The 21885-nt window shown below is 38.9% G+C and overlaps 3 protein-coding genes across 3 annotated transcripts; all 3 read right to left on the reverse strand.

The window, feature by feature from the left end:
* Positions 1-1171: 1171 nt before the first annotated feature.
* LOC134327083 (uncharacterized) lies at positions 1172-11159 on the reverse strand. The gene is made up of 11 exons (XM_063009165.1): positions 11003-11159; positions 8984-9217; positions 8763-8887; positions 8587-8687; positions 8228-8367; positions 6360-6554; positions 3875-3961; positions 3567-3782; positions 3343-3485; positions 3167-3267; positions 1172-1630 (listed from the first exon to the last, which is right to left on the reverse strand). Exons 1-11 carry the CDS (start codon positions 11157-11159, stop codon positions 1480-1482), a joined length of 1650 nt encoding a protein of 549 aa, XP_062865235.1. The 3' UTR covers positions 1172-1479.
* A 390-nt stretch (positions 11160-11549) lies between these two features.
* On the reverse strand, positions 11550-15405 carry LOC134326521 (CD209 antigen-like protein C). Its single transcript, XM_063008700.1, has 7 exons — positions 15288-15405; positions 14555-14656; positions 13548-13625; positions 13333-13457; positions 13157-13257; positions 12898-12991; positions 11550-11590 (listed from the first exon to the last, which is right to left on the reverse strand). The coding sequence occupies exons 1-7, from the start codon at positions 15394-15396 to the stop codon at positions 11558-11560; spliced, it is 642 nt and encodes a 213-aa protein (XP_062864770.1). The 5' UTR covers positions 15397-15405; the 3' UTR covers positions 11550-11557.
* A 1218-nt stretch (positions 15406-16623) lies between these two features.
* Positions 16624-20842, reverse strand: LOC134327084 (CD209 antigen-like protein E). Its single transcript, XM_063009166.1, has 5 exons — positions 20686-20842; positions 17665-17910; positions 17451-17575; positions 17275-17375; positions 16624-16765 (listed from the first exon to the last, which is right to left on the reverse strand). Exons 1-5 carry the CDS (start codon positions 20840-20842, stop codon positions 16624-16626), a joined length of 771 nt encoding a protein of 256 aa, XP_062865236.1.
* Positions 20843-21885: the final 1043 nt, after the last annotated feature.

Consider the following 21885-nt stretch of genomic DNA (forward strand, 5'->3'; position numbering starts at 1 on the left):
ACTGTTGAGTGCAACCCCACACATCTGGTGTATTAAAATAATGCTTTATTTTAATAATTATTCACTAGTAAACACATTTAAAGTCATTATTACTTTCAGTACAGAAACTTATTAAGCATCATGTGACTTCAGCTCATGAATTAATCCGACATTGTGGAAGATTCGCCTCACAGATTCAAAGCTGCACCACCTCACCAGACTCAACTAAAACCTATTTTACCCACTCATCTACTGCTACTTTACTGGGAAGAACAAAAACTGAGAGTAAAATCTCAGGTCAACAAATTCACATACAGGACTGGACAACAAATTCACTGTTACAGAACATGCCGTGATGGCCAAAAGATGCCGCAATACCATTTAAGTTTCTCCAAAAAGATAAAGAATGCCTGTAGACACTGGTGGAAAAACCAAGCCAGACCGAGCCTGTCATCAAGGCCTCAGATCAAGTGAGGAAAAAACAAATCCAAATAGAGAAACTACAGATCCAAATAGAGAAGCGACAGGTTTAGATAGAGAAGTCAGCAATGATCTAGCAAAGAGGCCGTGATTATACAGACACTCAATGCTAATCAGCTAACAGGTTTTACCATGGATATGACATGATCTGTGTTTTTCTGCTGCACCATGAACAGTGCTGTGACAGCGTACGTACATCGATTACATATTACATTTTTATGGGACTCTAGATTTCACCTCTGACAAAGGAGAAAGTTCCACATAAATCTGAACAGATGCAACAGTTATACTGCATATGGCTTAATAAGGGCTACATAGCAGTGTAAATGAAGTCCTACCTGAATTCTCCATGTTGTTTTTATTCATTGTGCTGCTATATTGAGTCTCTGTGTGGGTATTTTGATCTCTACAAGTTTCTACATTATAATAAAAAACTTCGATCATCTCATCACTCTCTTCTCTGTTCATCAGTTTATCCTGATCCACATTTACATTCACTCCTACCAACATAATTCTGTTTCACCTTCACCTTACTCTCAGTGCTCAGTATCTGAGTTATGAAGCTTCTCTTCATGTCTTGTGTTCATCATGTACTGAAACTAATGCTGTTTTAACACCTTCATGTGTGAACAGGAAATAAAAACAAAGCAATGTTGACTGTTGCAGCTCTAAAACATGCCCACTATCTTACAAGTGACCCAGACAAGATTACTTATTTTATTATTTTATTTTAATATTAATTCACTTAAAGGTTAAGTCTAAATAAATGTCAGAGTAACTAAAGTATCACATGAAAACTTTCAGATCCAAACACACATCCACTCATCAAACTAAACAAGATATACAAGCAAATCTACCTTCTGCATTTACATTAATCATAGTGCAATACAACAATTACTGTGTAATAAAAGCATTTAGCTTCTGAAAACAATACAAACTGAAAACAATACAAACGGAAAACATGGAATAAAGAAGAACAAACATACAAATGACAGTAAGATATTGTACTAAATTATAGGTTTAAATGCTCATCAGTGTGAGTTCACAGATCCATCCTTTATTGTGAAAGCAGGGAGCATCATTCCAGTTGTTGAATTCGGTAATCCAGTGAGCTGAAGCAGCACAGTCCTCCTTATTCCCATAGTCATTAGGTTCACCTGGACCCCAGTACCTGAAATTAACAAATAACTTCATACAAAACGTTGTTATAGAGTCGCACCAGGTGGTGAAAGATCTATAATTTAACACATGGAGAAAGTATTTCACACTCAGTAAGGAGCAACTGTGTAATAAATAAACACTGGACACAAACATAATTAGCAGCTTATGCGGTTTATTACCAGAATGCCAAAAAAACATAAAAAAGCTACAAGCACCAGCACCATAATGACTTCATTAACGTGATATGAGCAGAGTAAGCTAGCGATGCTAAGCTAACGGCTAAACCAAGTAATACCGTGAATACTAAAAGAGACTTTTATCACTAAATAAACAGAACCGAACACAGGAAACAAATAACAAGAACTATTAAAAAAACTAATAAAGTATCAGCGATTTCGCAGACAAAGAACAACGCCAAAGCAAAAACACTTAAAAAGTGCAATGCTGCGCAACTATGAATTGTGTCCGGGTGGTATTTGAAGGGTGAAGAGAATTAGTTCCATGTGTTAGAACCGAGCCCCGAGGATGCTCAGTCAGATTGTACCATGATGATTTTGCGCTGTTATAACCTGTATAAGTGTACAAGTTCATGTATGAAGCTATTCCTGTATGAAGTCTTGTTTAGACTGCAGACTGAAGTGTTATTCCATGTGAACACGATGTAGTGAATTGCTTAAATACATGTAATGTAAAAAGTTCACACGACACGACTTTGAAGTCGTCAGGTCACTGTACAGTTTACACTACACGACTGGATCTCTTGCACTCGGGAGTCTTTTAAGTCATTGTGGTTTTCACACTACACAACTGATCGGCGATAGGGGCGATGATACCACGTCCAAAAATGCACATCAAAAATAAGCGAGCGATCATAGTTTGTGCGCTGATGTGCAGCGTTAAATCAGAAAGAAAAATAGGAACAGCAGGGATTGTTCTATAATGAGTTGGAGGTTAATAAATATTAACTCAGAATGTATTATATCAGAATACATCGGCGCACACAAGTTTTACAGTATTTCTGACTTTATCGTTCTCTACAAAACACCAAAGTTGTTAATAAAAGAGAACGATAAGGTCAGAAATACTGTAAAACTTGTGTGCGCCGATGTATTCTGATATAAACTATATTACGCCCCTGTCCCACCTTTTTACAACTTCTCCCCTGCGTTTCCTCCCACCCCGTATCTTGCGTTCTCAGTGGCTGTTCGACTGGCACTCATTGCCAGTCGGGCAACTCAGATCCAGATATTTGACATGCTAGATATATTTCTTCGGTCGATCGGATTAAGTTGTTGAGTAGTTCACACACAGCGATTGAGAGCCGAGTTGCGCTCGAGCCGGCAAATCTAGCACCGACCAGTCGGTGAGCGAAAATCAGGGCAAAAATCATGTAGTGTGAACTACGCATTACTGAACCTCGCATGTGATTACAATCACAGAGAGAATCTTTATTTACTGAGCTCAGTCTGTAATCATGTGATCATGCTGATCTGTTCTGATCTGCCTCATGTGTGAAGATGTGAAGAGTTCAGATTATTTTACTCACTCTGAGGTTAGTGCTGATCCATCCACCCACTTCCACCCCCCCTCTGATTCTTCATCACTTAGACCGATCCAGGCGTCTATTTTGAAATTCTTTATGAATTCCTAGAAAAAAGAGAAACATCATTAGAATAAGGAGATTATTATCAGAGTTCAGGTTCTTCTCTGAGTTCCTCTCACCTGTTCCTCTCTGCTGTTGATGATCACCAGATCTGCTCCTCTCTCTCTGCAGTACTGTCTGCTCTCAGCCCAGTTCTTTAACCGAGTAGAGATGTAGTAACAACTCGTTCCAAATTTCCTCCATTCTTCTGAATTAACCACGTCTAACACAGAGCACACAGAGTCGGTCGTATGTTAGTATTGTCAGTAAGAGCTGAATTGTTATAAAAAGCTGTTTTACTTGCCACATGTTGGTGTTTTTCTCTCAGTCAGCTGTTTCAGCTTGTTGTTTATCTCATCTTTCTCTTCGTTTAGGATCTGGTAACGTCTATCTTGCTGCTGTCTGTCTTCATTCAGGTTTTGGATAGTGGACTTGAGGTTCTCTCTCTCTAAAGTGAGGGATGCGTTCCACAAATCAACAGTTTGGGACAGACCATCTTTATCCTCTTTGACATGAACATCTGCATTAAATAACACAAACATTTTTAGGTTTACATTTGTTCAGTAGATTTGCCTTCAGTACATTCAGTAATTTTATGTTTTAAATACTCACAGCTGATGAGCAGCACTATGTTGGTAACCAGCAGGAAAAAACACAGCAGCCCCAAACTCACTGCTACCAGTCTGGAACGTCTGGATCCTGTTTTATTAACAATAAACAACACGGAAATTCATTTATTCATTTATTTGCGTAAGTAACACTTTATACGGAATTTGCTCATTATTATTATATTGTCATCTTAGATTCTATTACTGTTCACTACACTTGCATGCAGCGGTTTGGGTGCCCCTTGGCCAACTGACATTATTTATCTAAAACTATTTTACTATATATGTATGCCAGTTATAATGTACAGGAACTTTAATAAACCGTTAAAAAATAAACACTAAATAGTAATGGTAATTTGTTTGTACACTTAGTACTTAACACCATATTTGTCAGATATCACTGCTCGCAAACTTTTTTATACTATATTCTATATTTTTTATAGTTGTCTTTTTTACCCTTGCAACTGTAAGGACCATCCCAAATGCTGCAGGTTAAATATGACGTTATCTGGCGCTGGGGTGGCGCATCAGTAAAACACGCTAGCCCACCAGAGCTGTAATCCCAAAGCCCACAAGTTTAAATCTCAGTTTTAACTCTGGCTGGCTGGCCGCCTACATCGACAATGATTGGCTAACGTCTACCGGGTGGGAGGGCCAGATGGATTCCTCATCGCTGCTGTGATTACGGCCCCTGCTGGCTGGTGAATAATGGAGAGCAGTGCGTGACTCTCTGATACTGATCCCCGTGTAAACCCGCCTAATGCAGGTGAAAAGAAGCGGTTGGCACAACGGCACACATGACGGAGGGGGCGAGTGTTAGGTACGGCCCTCATCATTCATGGTTGGGGTCTGCAGCAGTGGACGGTATTTCGGACAGAAATAAAAATGTAGTGGCGCACCTGTAAAAGCTTTACATTTCTCTAGGTCCCCTTGATACACTTTAGTTCAATTCAACTGGGGCTTTATTAATATGACATAATACATTATCAAATTACTAATCTGGGTTGATGTATGTATTAGGGCTGTCGAAGTTAACGCGATAATAACGCATTAACGCAATCTCAATTTAACGAGATTAAAAAAAATAGTGCCGTTAACGCACTAATTACATTACGAGATTTTTTCACTTCTAAAACTAAAGCAATTCATTTTTCACCCACGGGAGACAGATTGAATTATTCTCACTGACCACGCTCACACGCACATTTAATGTTATTTAGTTCCGTTTGACAAAAAAACCCCTTAAAAATAGAGCTAACAGTGAAGATAAACCGGTTACAAAAGCAGCGACCGCTGTTTGTGTTCAATTCTCTGTTCACAGTGTCGATACAAGTGATTCAGGAATCGATTCATTGTAAGCGCAGCGTAAGTTTCTTTTCTCGGTCATCTCTCCGTGTTTACTGTTATAATGAATGATGCGGTTGTAAATAAACACCAAATACTACAGAACATTTTGTGTGACTCGCTTACATTATAAAGCTCAGGCTTAATTATACTGGTTATTACCACAGAGCGGGAGTCGACTCAGAGTCGTTTACGATTTACCGAGGTGAACCACGAACGTGCTGATAGAATCGGCTCAGATGGGATCGGACTGTATTATCTTTTTAAAGTAAATATTTCAATCAGCAGAATCGCATCGCATGTATGATGTGCACAACGTTAATTATGTGCGTTTATTAATGAACGTTTACGTTAGCTTGTCAGAAGCTTTCTCAATAATGTCTGTGCGGTGTTTTTTTTTTTTACAATTAGTGATGGCAAGCAACTGTTCCACTGCACTATTTTACACTAAAAACTACACTATTCCATAATGCTCCAGATTGCATCATTCTAAACAGGTATCGGCGAGTACAAAAATACATGTACTTGTACTCGGTTGGGAAAAAATTGTATCGATGCATCCCTAGTAAAAACACACTCACTTCGTGTAGAAACGTCCATCAAACCATCGTCACGATACAACCACAGAAAAGTCTGTTACAATAACTACGCATCTGACATTTATACGAAGTCAAGGTTCTCTGCTGGATTGTATTACTGCCTAATAAGTGAGTGAATAAAACTCCCTTACAGTTTTCTCTTGTCCCAGCAGTTTTTAACATAAGTACATTTAGCATAAAATATGTTCACCATTTTAATTGTAACATTTCACTTAAAATCCTTGTTTTCTATAACATTTACACAGTTTTTTTTAAATGCGATTAATCGCGATTAACTATGTAAAATTCTGAGATTAATCGCGATTAAAAAATTTAATCGTTTGACAGCCCTAGTATGTATATTTTAACACATCAGGTTTGTTAGTTTTTTTAGAAAATAATGTTGAATAATGGACTTCTTGGGCTAAGAAGTGTGTGTTGCAATCAATCAGTCACATACTAAGAACAGCTGCAGAAATCATTAAGATCCCAAGACTGCTGTGGCATAAATGTCCCTCACAAGTGTGCATAAAAGTCAAATAGCATCATGAAGTAAGTAAATCTCACCTGAATTCTTCTTTGTTTCAGTATTTTGGCCTCTGTAAATGTCTTCATCATTATAAATAGCTTCATTTATTATTGTCCTCTTTTCCACGTCCATTTCACTGATGCCCAGATTATCATAGTTTATGTTTGACATTCTCAATGTGATTCTCTCTGTTTGTACTGAACCTTCAACACTACGCAGAATTCTCCAAGTCACTTCTCTAGATCATGAACTGACGCTACTGCTGTTTCTTAATACTTTTATATGGAAAAAAACAGGAAGTAAAGCAAATATTCATTTAGTTTCATTTCATGTTTAACACGTTATCCTGGTCAGGGTTAGATTGAGAGCTTATATTAGTTCAGGGTGTAACCCTTTAGAACAGTATACCAGTGGTTCCCAACCAGGGGGCCGAGGCCTGAGCCTAGGGGGGGGTCCCACTGCATTACATTTAGAAGAGTAAAAATAATCACACGTAATGGGACAGGAAGATTAATAGGATATTGGCATATGCGGCATTTCTTGGGACGTCATTTAACATTCTTAGAGCCTACTTTGGAAGAATGGACACATGTTTGATTTGCCCACAACAAAAGTGCAAAAGTCAATGGACGCCGACAACGTATGATTCAGTTGTTGATGCAGATCCTGAAGCAGACCAATGAGAGGAAGCCACAGTTCACCAGACATAAACCCACTACATTACCCAAAGTCAGAAAAAAACAAGATAATTTACCTACATCATGCATTCATAGAATTTTCCATAAGCAAGAACACAAAGCCTTTTGTCTTCCTTGCTATAAGCATTAGAATAATATCATAACCCGTGTCAAGGGGGTCAGAGAACATTTATTTTTAAACGTGGGTCTACGTATTAAAAGGTTGAGGACTGCTGTATATAAAGCATCTTATTTAAAACTTTAGTGAACTGAATGTAACAATAGAACTAAGTTAACTAAGAAGTAAATCATTAGATGCTTTTATTTAGGAGCCCATCAACTACCAGCGCTGATATGTGTGTTAATGCCTACGCAGTACTCATTTCTGATGGAAGTGCAAAATACAGGGGCAAGAAACAAGAACTGAAAGATGCTTATACTTCGTTAGATTTTATTTTTAATCTCAGAGACTAAAGAATTCTGACTATTGTGCTGATCGAGCAATAAAACTGTTTTTCTGCTTTATTTAATTCTCTTTTTTCTTCCTGTAGTTGTTCCTCTTTCTCTGCATTATTTATGTTGTGTAACTAATTCCAAAGTTGGGACAGTGGGTAAAAGATGAATCAGAAAGAAACAGATTTAAAGACTTTTTTGTACTACTACATATGGCTTAACAAAAGCTACATAGCATGTCGCTAGTGAAAATTAAGTCCTGGCTGATCTTCTTCATTGTGCTGCTATATTGAGTCTCTGTGCTGCTATATTGATCTCTACAAGTTTTTACATTATAATAAATAACTTTGATCATCTCATCACTCTCTTCTCTGTTCATCAGATTATCCTGATCCACGTTTACATTCACTCCTACCAACATGATTCTGTTTTACCTTCACCTTACTCTCAGTGCTCAGTAGCTGCGTTATGAAGCTTCTCTTCACATCTTGTGTTCATCATGTACTAAAACTAATGCTGTTTTAACACCTTCATGTGTGGACAGGAAATAGAAACAAAGTCATGATATACAAAAAATCTTAAAGATGAACACAAGACACCCTCATGCACTGAAACATGCAGACTTTTTACAAATTACCCACACAAGATTATTTATTTTATTTTATTTTAATATCAATTTAATAAGATTTTATTACAAACACATTTAAAAAGAAAACATTTGAAAGTGATTTATGATACAAAATCAATCACTGGTTTAAATTACTGCATGTCAGGTTACTTCAGTGGAATTTCACAGATCAGTTTATTTCTGCTGGAGCAGGAAACATCGTTCCAGTTGTTCGGCGCTCCAGACAGGACATTTAAAACAGCACAATCCTCATTTCCGGCATTATTAGGTTCACCGTTCATCCAGAACCTGGGATTAAACAATAACATGTAATATATTGAGCTTTATTTTAATGCATCCAGTGAAAAACACATTAGAAGATACATGAGGAAAGTTAAAAACGTGAAAGTGAAAATAAAGTGTTTGTGTCGTACATAACATGCATCACCAGCTAGTGAGATACCTAAATAAATGTAAAGAAAATTAGATGAAAAACAGGATGTGAAGAGTTCAGATTATTTTACTCACTCTGTGGTTAGTGCTGATCCATCCACCCACTTCCACCCCCCCTCTGATAGTTTATCACTTAGACCGATCCAGGTGTCAATATTTAAATTCTTCATAAATTCCTAGATAAAAGAGAAACATAATTAGAATAAGGAGATTATTATCAGAGTTCAGGTTCTTCTCTGAGTTCCTCTCACCTGTTCCTCTCTGCTGTTGATGATCACCAGATCTGCTCCTCTCTCTCTGCAGTACTGTCTGCTCTCAGCCCAGGTCTTTACCACAGTAGAGATGTAGTAATAACTCGTTCCAAATTCCTTCCAACCTTGTAAATTGATTATGAGTAACAAAGTACCGAGTTGTATGTTAGTACTGTAGTGTCAGTAACAGCTGTATTGTTATAAAATACTGTTTCACTCACCAAACTTCTTCAACACATCTTCATACGTCCTCAGTAACTTTGTGTTTCTCTCAGTCAGGTTTTTAAAGTTGTTGATTATCTCGACTTTCTCCTCCTTCAGAATCTGATATCGTCTCTCCAGCTGTTTTCTCTCTTCAGTCAGGTTTTGGTCACTGGACAAAAAGTTCTGCTTTTCTGCAGTGCTGTTTGCTTTCAAAGAATCGATGGTTTGTTTCTCCTCTTTCACATGAACATCTGCATTTAAAACCAAATAGATTCAGTAAAATGTACTTTCTTTTACTCTCACTCTTAGCTTAGACACACAGTAAAAGACAGAAAGACATCCTGACATCAATCTAACACCATGTAAACAATGCATTTAATTACAGCTGAAATACTCACAGTTGATGAACAGCACTATGTTAGTGGCCAGCAGAAGCAGACACAGCGACCCCAAACCCACTGCTACCAGTCTGCAACTTCTGATTCCTCTTTTATTACCTCCTAAACAACACATCAAAGTCTGCAACTTAAGGTTTAGGATTTATGTCAATTCATAGCTGATGACTGAAGGAGAACATAAGAAAAAAGAGAACATGTGAGGTAGAGCCTTCATCTAATAAAGCCTCCTTGTGTCAGGAGTGGCAGTAAGTCAGTAAAGGTTTTTTGAAACCGCAAAACGAACACCACACAAAGGACTCAGAGGTTAGTTTTAAGTTAGGTTTATTAAGAACGGAGACTGGAGACTGTGGAAGGATCAGAAGATCAAGGAGACGAGAAAGCTTGTGTCCAGAAAAACAAAGAGACGGCGTCCAGGAAAACAAGGAGGCTAGACATTCAGGGGGTAAAAAGGAGATACTTTGTGTTTCAAAAGAAAGCTGTATTATCTCAGTTTGCAGTGGCATCAACGGTGAGAAGTGGAGGGAACACCAGAGGTTTCTGAATGCTGAGTAATGAGGAGCAGATTGGGTGTGCATGATAATCAGTGGAGGAAACCTGTTGGTTGGGCTGTTCAGGCTATTAAACTGGAGCAATTCCCTTCAGCACCACCAGATGCCGCTAAAGCTTCCCTGAGCTGAGCACCATGAACATACATACATAGAGCTCTGGTCCAATTTTACATACTAAATCTGCAGGTTGGAATAAAAACACTGTCATAAATATTGCAAGCCTGCAGCTAAGCCCTGGATAAAGTAGAAAAACAATCAGATCTGCTAATGTGTCCTAAGAAACCAGTTGCTTACAGAATGTTGTTGAAGAGAATGCTGACAGAACAGTGCTAAACATGCACCTATCCTAACTTTTTTGGAGCATACTGCAGCCATTGAATTTAAAATGAGCATGTACTCTGTTTTTATATGCAAAACAATATACAAATTAGTTACAGTGGGTCATGCCTCACTATGAAGTCACAAGATGGAGCGTCACACATGTAAGATGAACCCAGTTACAGGATGCTTAACCAAGCCATAAAAAGTCTGTAGCTGAAGAACCACAAACAAAGGAAATATAGGAAAATCTGTAGTATGAAGTGGTGCTCAGTTCACCAATGTGTGACAAGAAAAGTATAGAAAAAAAATAAATAAATAGAAGGAAAAACAGGCAGCAGCTGATGCAAATGATCTTTTTGCGGGGTCCAGAGCGGTTTATCTGTGATGGCCAAAAGATGCGATAACACTGTTTGAGTTCCCCCAAAAGAAGATAAAGAATGCCAGCATATGTATTGGCTGAAAACTGGGCTAGGCCGAGTTTGTCATTAAAGCATCAACAGGTTAAAATGCTGATCTTCTTCATTGTGCTGCTATATTGAGTCTCTGTGCTGCTATTTTCTTCTCTACAAGTTTCTACATTATAATAAAGAACTTCAATCATCTCATTCACATTTACATTCACTCCTATCAACAAGATTCTGTTTCACCTTACTCTCAGTGCTCAGTAGCTTAGTTATGAAGCCTCTCTTCATGTCTTGTGTTCATCATGTCCTTTCACTTGTCTGACTGCACTGTGCCAAGTGTAAAGTTTGTCTGTTGTGTTTGGTACCTGGTTGATGCGCTCGTGTTTCAGGGTCTGTGCCGGTTGTCTGAGTTCTAACAGCATCCACACTTTCATAAATATCTACCATCCTCTCCACTCGTTCTCCAGTATCCATCTGAGAAAGCTGAAAGCTGCCCACGTCATCATAGATGTCCTTGGACATTCTCAATTTGCTGTTCTTTACTACTGAAGGTGAAGAAGATTACAAAAATCGAAGTGCTCGTGTTCAGACTGGGCTTCACACCTCTCCAGCAAAGGTGTTAATAAACCATCTACCGGAAACCTAGTCTGAGTAGTAAATGTGTATGTGTGTGTGTATGTGTGTGTGTGTGTGTGTGTTTGTGTGTGTGTCTGTGTCTGTCTGTGTGTGAGTGTATGTGTGAGGAGGTGGTACGTGTTAAAAAAGAAAAACAAATTGTTGTGTCTCAGTTGTGTCTAAAGTTGGAACAGTTGTGTCTAAAGCTCAGAAATAAAGCTAAAATGAATGTTGAACCATTAAAAAAGGACCTGTTAAAAACAAAGATTTTAGGAGTACAAGCATTCTGCTTTATTAGCCTTTATCTAGTGATTAAATGGGTACAAGTCCATCTCTTCCTGCAGCTGAGGTTAAGTTAAACCTTTACATACACTAGCAAAGGAAATGTATTTTACTGTAATCTTAGGATTTCATATCTTTCTGAAACTGTAATTTGTCTGTGACTGAATGATTTAGTCTTATTGGGGGTGTTATGATCCTCACACAGGTGAGTCATTTATTGGTATAGAAAGTTCCATAATATCATTAAACATTGTGGAACAGCTTTCTAATCCATCTAATTTATTAGGGTCGACTACAGCTGGTCAAAGCTGCTGGTATACAGGTGGATACTGCCCACTATCCAGTCAAGCAAGCTTTACACTGGCATAAGTTTAGAGGCTGTCATGCAAGTAAGACTGTTTGCTGCTGGTCACACGGGACGTTTTCCCTGCGTGGGAAAGTTAAAGCCCATGTTAGTTTCAAGCTCATTTGACTGTGGACAGTGTCAATTATATTCCAGCAGCTGTATTTATGGTAGATGTATTGTCTGGTTGTTCTTGGATTCCATCAGAAGGTCCAAACTTATTTTTTTCTCAGCAATAAGTGACATTTTAGCGTTTCTTGATGACGTTAGCAAGAGATCAATGTTTTATGGAATTTGTAATGGGTGGCGTCAAACTATTCTAGTCCACCAGATGGCATTGTCTTAATCCAGTGTGGATCTCTTTGCGAGGTCCAGGGCAGTTTGGCAGTGATGGCCAAAAGATGCCTCAACACCATGTGAGTTTCCACCAGGAAAACATAAAGAATGCCAGCTAATGCATTGGTGGAAAAACTGGGCTGGACTGAGCTCGACATCAAAGCCTCAAGAGATTAAAATAGAAAAATAACAGATTAAAATATAGAAGCCAGCAATGATCTGGCAAAGAAGTCGTGATTATAGAGACACTCCTCCACCAGGAGCGAGTTCATCCTCAATGAAGTGCAGAGACTGCCGGTTAAAGAAACCAGCACAGTCAGTCATCTGTGCTTTAGTGCCCCCCTCCGCCCATTCATGCATGTCACATGGGCATGATACTGTAATCCTCCAGCATCCATGGGTATGAGCTTTCCAATTTTAATTATTTTGTGTTTGTATAGTATTTTTTTAAATGAAAATTAGTCAAAAGCGTTTTAAGGGGCTCTTAGGTGGTGCAGCGGTAAAAACAAAACACATAGCTGACATTTCAAACTTGTTCAATTCTCAGCATTTTCTTTTTTAACACATTTTAAAGGTAATAAAAGTAATTTATTATACAAAAACAATCACTGGTTTAAATTACTGCATGTCAGGTTACTTCCGTGTAAACTCACAAATAAATTTAAAACTGTTAGAGCAGGATACATCGTTCCAGTTTGTCAGAGTTTTATACCATATGGCATTTGAAACAACACAGTCCTCATTTCTGTCATTATTAGGATTACCATTCATCCAGAACCTGGGATAAAAGAACAGCATGTAATATTAAGCTTTATTTAATGCATCCAGTAAAATCACATTATAAAATACATGAGAAAAGTCTTTCACATTCAGCTTTTCACTTTTAAAGTGAAATAACAAGATGTGAAGTGAAGATGTGAAGAGTTCAGATTATTTTACTCACGCTGTGGTTAGTGCTGATCCATCCACCCACTTCCACCCCCCCTCTGATTCTTCATCACTTAGACCAATACAGGTGTAAATCTTTAAATTATTTATAAATTCCTAGATGAAAGAAGAAGATAATTAGAATAATGAGATTATTATCAGAGTTCAGGTTCTTCTCTGAGTTCCTCTCACCTGTTCCTCTCTGCTGTTGATGATCACCAGATCTGCTCCTGTCTCTCTGCAGTCCCGTCTGCTCTCGGCCCAGGTCTTTATCACAGTAGAGGTGTAGTACAAACTCGTTCCAAATTTCTTCCAACCTTGTAAATTTATCATCAGTAACAAAGTCATGAGTCAAATGTAGGAGTGTCAGTAACAGCTGTATCGTTATAAAATACTGTTTCACTCACCAAGGATCCTCACCAAACTCTCAGTCAAGTTTTGGCAGGCGTTGTTTATCTGGTCTTTCTCCTCTTTCTCATGAACATCTGCATTAATAACCAAACAGAATAAGTTAAACGTACTTCCTATTAAAGAGTAAATTACAGAAATACATCCTGACATAAAACCATTACAGGACATCACACACTTAAAAATTCACTCACTAAACAAGCTGCAATTTAGAGCATGTAATGCCAAGTTTACACTTTAAGACTTTCGAAACTGTCACGTCACTGTACAGTTCACACTACATGACTGGATCTTTTGTAATCGAGAGTCTTTTAAGATATTGTGTAAAATACACAACTGATCGGTGATAGGGATCACACACTACACCATCTATCACCAGGAGGACACACAGATGAGTCTATCTGGTCTCCCAAACTACGTTTTGTTACGGAAAACACGCACAAGAAGTGATGAGGGGTTTAATGATATCATGTCCAAAAATGCACATCAGAGTGAAACGAGCGATCAAAGTTGTTTGAGTGCTGATGTGTAGTGTAAAATCAAGTAGGAAAAATAAATTAATCTAGTGAAGATGTGAACTTGGCTGTGCGGCCAGCAGGGATCGTCTGTTCTGTAGTGAGTTGGAGGTGAATAAATATTTTTTTGCAATGCAACGTTGGTTTTATGGTTTGCTGTGGATGACAAGTCACAAATACTGTAAAGCCTGAGTCTGCGAGCAATCGGCGAGCTGCGTGTGTGGGCTGTTCCAGTACCATGGTATTACTGGCATCTGGCCGGTGGTGTGATGGTCTGGGGAGCATTCTCTTGGTTTGCCTTGTCATCACACCTCAATCCTTGAATGGTGAACGCTACAGGGATCTGTTAGCTGACTATCTGCCCCTATATTCTCAGGAGGTCTGTCCTGACAATCGTGCAATTTTGCAACAGGAAAATGCACCATGTGTGTGTGTGTGTGTGTATGATAACAATACGTCCCAATTAAATTAATTACAGCTGAAATACTCACAGTTGATGAACAGCACTATGTTGGTAGCCAGCAAAAGCAGACACAGCAACCCCAAACCCACTGCTACCAGTCTGCAACTTCTGATTCCTCTTTTATTACCTCCTAAACAACACATCAAGGGCTGCATTCAGAGAAGGTGACTTACTTGCCTTTCTGCAATTAAGATTCTTATTAAAGCAAAGCTCTGAGATTGTAATTTATTAACTGATCAGATACAACAGATTTACTACATATGGCTAAATAAGAGCTACCTGAATTCTGCATGCTGATCTTCTTTATTGCTGCTATTTTGATCTCTACAAGTTTCTACATTATAATAAATAACTTCGATCATCTCATCACTGATCCATGTTTACGTTCACTCCTGTCAACATGATTCTGTTTCACCTTAGTCTCAGTGCTCATTAGCTGAGTTATGAAGCCTCTCTTCATGTCTTGTGTTCATCATGTATTGAAGCTGATGCTATATTAATTCCTCCATGTGTGAAAAGGAAATACAAACAAGGCCACGATGTGCAGATTTAAATATAGACTGTTGCAGCTCATGCCCACATGCCCACTATTTTACAAGTGACCCAGATTATTTATTTTTTATTTTATCATTTATTTACCTAAAGTTTAATTAATAATTAATTCCAGAGTCAATAAAGTATCAGGCTATTCTCTGTCTAAACATCCGGAGAATTTCACTTCTCTGACTGCAAGTGTAAAGTTTGTCTGTTGTGTTTGGTACCTGGTTGATGCGTCCGTGTTTCAGGGTCTGTGCCGGTTGTCTGAGGTCCAACAGCGTCCACACTTTCATAAATAGCTACCATCCTCTCCACTAGTTCTCCCGTATCCATCTGAAGAAGCTCAAAGCTGCCCAGATCATCATTGATTTCCTTTGCCATTCTTGATTTACTGTTCTTCTTGTTTACTGCTGGGCTCAGAAATAACAAAAAATTTTGGATACAGCAGCGGTGTTACTAAAACACCCACCGGAAATCTAGCCTGAGTAGTGAAGGTGTGTGTGTGTGTGTGTGTGTGTGTGTGTGTGTGTGTGTGTGTGTGTGTGTGTGTGTGTGTGTGTGTGTGTGGAGATGGGTGATAAAAAAAAAAACACAAACTGTTGTGTCTCATTTCCAGGCCAAGAGGCACGCTGACCTGCAGAGCTTCAAGCTTTTCTCTTCTACAAATGTCCAAATTTTGCTCACAAGCTAATTATCAGGGCTTCCAAAAATTGCACCACATGTGTTTTGAGGGGATCAGTTGTGTCTAGAGCTTAAAAATGAAGCTGAAAATGAATGCTGAACCATAAAAGCACCTGTTTAAAACAAAGATTTTAGCTGTACAAGCATTCTACTTCATTAGCCTTTATCTAGTGATTAAATGGGTACAAGTTCATCTCTTCATGCAGCTGAGGTTAAGTTAAACCTTTACATACACTTGCAAAGGAAATGTATTTTACTGTAATCTTAGGATTTCATATATTTCTGAAACTGTAATTTGTCTGTGACTGAATGATTTGGTCTTATTGTGGGTGTTATGATCGTCACACAGGTGAGTCATTTATTGGTATAGAAAGTCCCGTAATATCATTAAACATTGTGGAACAGCTTTCTAATCCATCTAATTGATTAGGGTTGACTACAATTGGTCAAAGCTGCTGGTATACAGGTGGATACTGCCCACTATCCACAGTCAAGCAAGCTTTCACTGGCATAAGGATAACCTGACTACATGGGTTGCGTCTTCAAAACGTTGTGTAAGGCACCTGTGCAGAGCGCATGGGTGAAAAAGGGTTTCGCTTAGGGCTGTGCGGGGGTGGAAGGAGGGGCGAGCAGTAATATACCCACAATCAGGGATCCCCCAGCAGCAGAAGACAAATTGACTACACTAAAATTGGAAGAAATGCTTAAATTAAATAGAAAAAAAAGCACCCACATGCACTGAAACATGCACACTGTTTACAAGTGACACACACAACAAGATTCTTCTTTTTATTTTAATATCAATTTAATAAGATTTTATCACATATTTAAAAAGAAAACATTTGAAAGGTAATTTATGATACAAAATTAATCACGAAATTAATTCAGTGGAAATTCACAGATCCAGTAATAAACGTTAGAGCAGGATACATCAAACCAGTTGTATAGATTTCCAGACCTCCAGTACAAAAGAACACAGTCCTCATTTCTGTCATTATTAGGTCGGCCCTGACTCCAGAACCTGGGATTAAAAAATAACAAGTAATATTAAGCTTTATTTTAAAGCATCCAGTAAAAACACATTAGAAGATACATAAGGAAACTCTTTCACATTCAGCTTTTACTATTAAAATGAATTTTAAAACGTAATAAAGTTTTTGTATCGTACATAACATGCATCAGCAGCGAGTGTAGAACCTAAATAAATGTAAAGAATATGATTATTGTTGAAAGTGATTACTGACAATGTATTAATTAAGAAATAAATTTGATATTGCACTAAACATGACGAGACGAGTTATGTGTGTAGTGTAGAAGCTGGTGTTCATTTTTGCTATTAATGTGCTTCACTCAGGATACAAACCCAAATGTATTTATTATTATTTTATTTGTATGGTTAATAAAAAGAAAATCACTAGAACAGCCACCATGTTCATTACTGAGCTCAGTCTATAACCATGTGATCATGCTGATCTGTTCTGTATCTGCTTCATGTGTGAAGATGTGAAGAGTTCAGATTATTTTACTCACGCTGTGGTTAGTGCTGATCCATCCACCCACTTCCACCCCCCCTCTGATTGTACATCACTTAGACCAATCCAGGTGTAAATGTTTAAATTATTTATAAATTCCTAGATAAAAGAGAAACATAATTAGAATAAGGAGATTATTATCAGAGTTCAGGTTCTTCTCTGAGTTCCTCTCACCTGTTCCTCTCTGCTGTTGATGATCACCAGATCTGCTCCTCTCTCTCTGCAGTCCTGTCTGCTCTCAGCCCAGGTCTTTACCCAAGTAGAGATGTAGTAAAAACTTGTTCCAAATTTCTTCCAACCTTGTAAATTAATCATGAGTAACAAAGTACAGAGTCAGATGTTGGAGTGTCAGTAACAGCTGTATCATTATAAAATACTGTTTACTCACCAAGGATCTTCACTAAATCTTCATACGTCCTCAGTAACTTTGTGTTTCTCTCAGTCAGGTTTTTAAGGTTGTTGGTTATCTCGTCTTTCTTCTCTATCAGAATCTGATATCGTCTCTCCAGCTGTTTTCTCTCTTCAGTCAGGTTTTGGTTGCTGGACAGGAAGTTCTGCTTTTCTGCAGTGCTGTTTGCTTTCAAAGATTCAGTGGTTTGGAACAGACCGTCTTTCTCCTCTTTCACATGAACATCTGCATTAAGAACCAAACACATTTAATAACATTTACCATTACTCTCACTCAAACACACACACACACACACACTTTCACTGCTCAGACTAGGTTTCCGGTAGATGGTCGTAATAACCCATTTGCTGTAGAGGTGTGAAACCCGAGTGGAGATGATGGTAGATATTTATGAAAGTGTGGATGCTGTTAGACCTCAGACATCCGGCACAGACCCTGAAACATGGACGCATCAACCAAGTACCAAACACAGCAGACAACTGCTGTGTCTCATTTCCAGGCCAAGAGACTCGCTGACCTGCAGAGCTCCAAGCTTTTCTCTGCTACAAATGTCCACATTTTTCTCACAAGCTAATTATCAGGGCTTTCAAAAATTGCATCACATATGTTTTGAGGAAAACAGACTAGAGCTCAGAAGGTCAAGAACGTCCAAACTTATTTTTTTTCTCAGCAATAAGTGACATTTTAGGTTTTCCTGATGACCTTGCCAAGAGATCAATGTTCTATGGCATTTGTAATGGGTGGTGTCAGACTAGCCCTTCTAGTCACAAGATGACACTGCCATGATCCAGTGTGGATCTCTTTGCGAGGTCCAGGGCAGTTTGGCCGTAATGGTCAAAAGATGCCACAACACCATGTGAGTTCCCCCAGAAAAAGATAAAGAATGCCAGCTAATGCATTGGTGGAAAAACTGGCCTAGACTGAGCCTGTCATCAAAGCCTCAACAGGTAAAAATAGAGAAATAACAGGTTAGAAAATATAGAAGCCAGCAGTGATCTGGCAAAAAGGTTGTGATTATACAGACACTCTTCCACCAGGAGCGAGTTCATCCTCATTGAGGTGCAGAGACTGCTAGTTAAAGAAACCAGCACCGTCAGTCATCTGTGCCTCCATGCCCTGTGCCGCCCATTCATGACATGTCACATGGGCATGATACTGTAATCCTCCAGCATCCTGCAGCTGTTTAATATTCATGAAGGGTCGCACAATTTCATCAAGAACGAAAATTCAGTGCTCTGGGTTCAATACATAACAGACTTGACCACTAAATACCTCCAAAATGGCGGCTAACCAACAGTCAATTTTGGTTTTACATCACCTGTCAAAGATCTTGTGGGAAGAGTTTGGGGAAGGACATTTTCTGTTCCAGCATACAGTAACTGTGCCCATAAGCACCATGGTTGGGTGAGTTTGGTGAGGAAGAATTCCAACACTGCATTTTCATCTATCTATCTGTCTAAAAAAATGGAGCGACCTGAGCCACTTTGACTGTGGACAGATGGTTGGAGCCCTGAGGTGTGGTGCCAGTGTTTCAGTAACAGCTGCACTTGTGGGCTGTTCCAGTACCATGGTATCACAGGTGTACCAAGAGTGAAGGAACCATCAACAAACATCCAGCCAAAGGTGAGTGTTGTGTGTCGTGATCATTGTGTGGTAGCGCAGAATCGACATGGACAGTGGGACAGCTTACCCACTAGTACAACAGTAGGAAAGCTCAACCAATTTCGGCCATGACCATGCAATGTACCCTGCGTGAACTAGGGTACAACAGCCGTACACCAACACGGGTCCGCATCTGGACGGTGGTGGTGGTGTGATGGTCTGTGGAGCATTCTCTTGGTTTGCCTTAAGACGGTTTGTCATCGCACCACAATCCTTGAATGGTGAACGCTACAGGGATCTGTTAGCTGACCGTCTGCCCCTATATTCTCAGAGGTCTTTTCTGAGAACCGTGCAATTTTGCAACAGGAAAATTCACCATGTGTGTGTGTGTGTGTGTGTGTGTGTGTGTATGATAGCAATACGTCCCAATGAAATTGATTACAGCTGAAATACTCACAGTTGATGAACAGCACTATGTTGGTAGCCAGCAAAAGCAGACACAGCGACCCCAAACCCACTGCTACCAGTCTGCAACTTCTGATTCCTCTTTTATTACCTCCTAAACAACACATCAAGGGCTGCATTCAGAAAAGGGGACTTACTTGCCTTTCTGCAATTAAGATTCTTATTTAAGCAAAGCTCTGAGATTGTAATTTATTAACTGATCAGAAACAACAGATTTACTACATATGGCTACATAAGAGCTAATGAGTGTAGCATGTAGCTAGTGAAAAAAAGTCCTACCTGAATTCTCCTTGTTGATCTTCTTCATTGTGCTGCTATATTGAGTCTCTGTGCTGATATTTTGATCTTTACAAGTTTTTACATTATAATAAATAACTTCGATCATCTCATCACTCTCTTCTCTGGTAATCAGTTTATCCTGATCCACGTTTACATTCACTCCTACCAACATGATTCTGTTTCACCTTCACCTTACTCTCAGTGCTCAGTAGCTGCGTTATAAAGCTTCTCTTCACATCTTGTGGTCATCATGTCCTGAAGCTAATGCTATTTTAACTCCTCCATTTGTGAACAGGAAATAGAAACAAGGCCACAATCAACAGATTTAAATATAGACTGTTGCAGACCATGACGACACGCCCACTATTTTACAAGTGACCCAGACAAGTTTATTTATTGTTTTATTTTAATATCAATTTACTGAGAGTTTAGTGCAAAATAAATTCAAGAGTCGTTAAAGTATCAGACTGTTCCCTGTTCGAGCACCCAAGTGGTGGAACAAACTTCCCCAGTCGCTTAGAACATCTGAGACCTTCATCACCTCTTTATTAGCATGTAAGCTTTACTAAGGTCAGAATTTGGTAAACACCCGGAGAATTTCACTTGCCTGACTGCACTGTGCCAAGTGTAAAGTTTGTCTGCTGTGTTTGGTACCTGGTTGATGAGTTCGTGTTTCAGGGTCTGTGCCGGTTGTCTGAGGTCTAACAGCATCCACACTTTCATAAATATCTACCATCCTCTCCACTCGTTCTCCCGTATCCATCTGACGAAGCTGAAAGCTGCCCACGTCATCATAGATGTCCTTGGCCATTCTCAATTTACTGTTCTTCACTACTGAATGTGAAGAAGTTTACAGAAATTGAAGTGCTCGTGTTCAGACTGGGCTTTACACCTCACCAGCAAAGGTGTTTTTAAAACCATCTACCGGAAACCTAGCCTGAGCAGTGAAAGAATGTGTGTGTGTGTGTGTGTGTGTACGAAGAGGTGGTAGGTGTTAAAAAAGAAAAACAAATTGTTGTGTCTCATTTCCAGGCCAAGAGGCACGCTGACCTGCAGAGCCTCAAGCTTTTTTCTTCTACAGATGTCCACATTTTGCTCACAAGCTAATTATCAGGGCTTCCAAAAATTGCACCACATGTGTTTTGAGGGGAACAGTTGGGTCTAGAGCTAAAAAAAATGAAGCTAAAAATTAATGTTCAACCATAAAAGCACCTGTTTAAAACAAAGATTTTAGCTATACAAGCATTTTACTTCATTAGCCTTTATCTAGTGATTAAATGGGTACAAGTTCATCTCTTCATGCAGCTGAGGTTAAGTTAAACCTTTACATACACTTGCAAAGGAAATGTATTTTACTGTAATCTTAGGATTTCATATATTTCTGAAACTGTAATTTGTCTGTGACTGAATGATTTGGTCTTATTGTGGGTGTTATGATCGTCACACAGGTGAGTCATTTATTGGTATAGAAAGTTCCGTAATATCATTAAACATTGTGGAACAGCTTTCTAATCCATCTAATTGATTAGGGTCGACTACTGCTGATCAAAACCGCTGGTATACAGGTGTGCGTATACTGCCCACTATCCACAGTCAAGCAAGCTTTACATTGGCATAAGTTTAGAAAGAGAAGTGCCAGAAAGAGAAGCATTTGCTGGTGGTCACATGGAACTTTTCCCTTGTGTGGAAAAGTTAGAGCCCATGCTAGTTTCAAGCTTAGACAGTATCAATTACATTCCAGCAGCTGTACATTTATGATAGATCAGGTTTTTTTTATTACATCAGAACATCCAATGTTTTTTTTTCTCAGCAATAAGTGACAGTTTATGTTTTCTTGATGGCCTTGGCAAGAGA

Source organism: Trichomycterus rosablanca, chromosome 14 (assembly GCF_030014385.1).
Source record: "Trichomycterus rosablanca isolate fTriRos1 chromosome 14, fTriRos1.hap1, whole genome shotgun sequence".
NCBI lineage: Eukaryota > Metazoa > Chordata > Actinopteri > Siluriformes > Trichomycteridae > Trichomycterus > Trichomycterus rosablanca.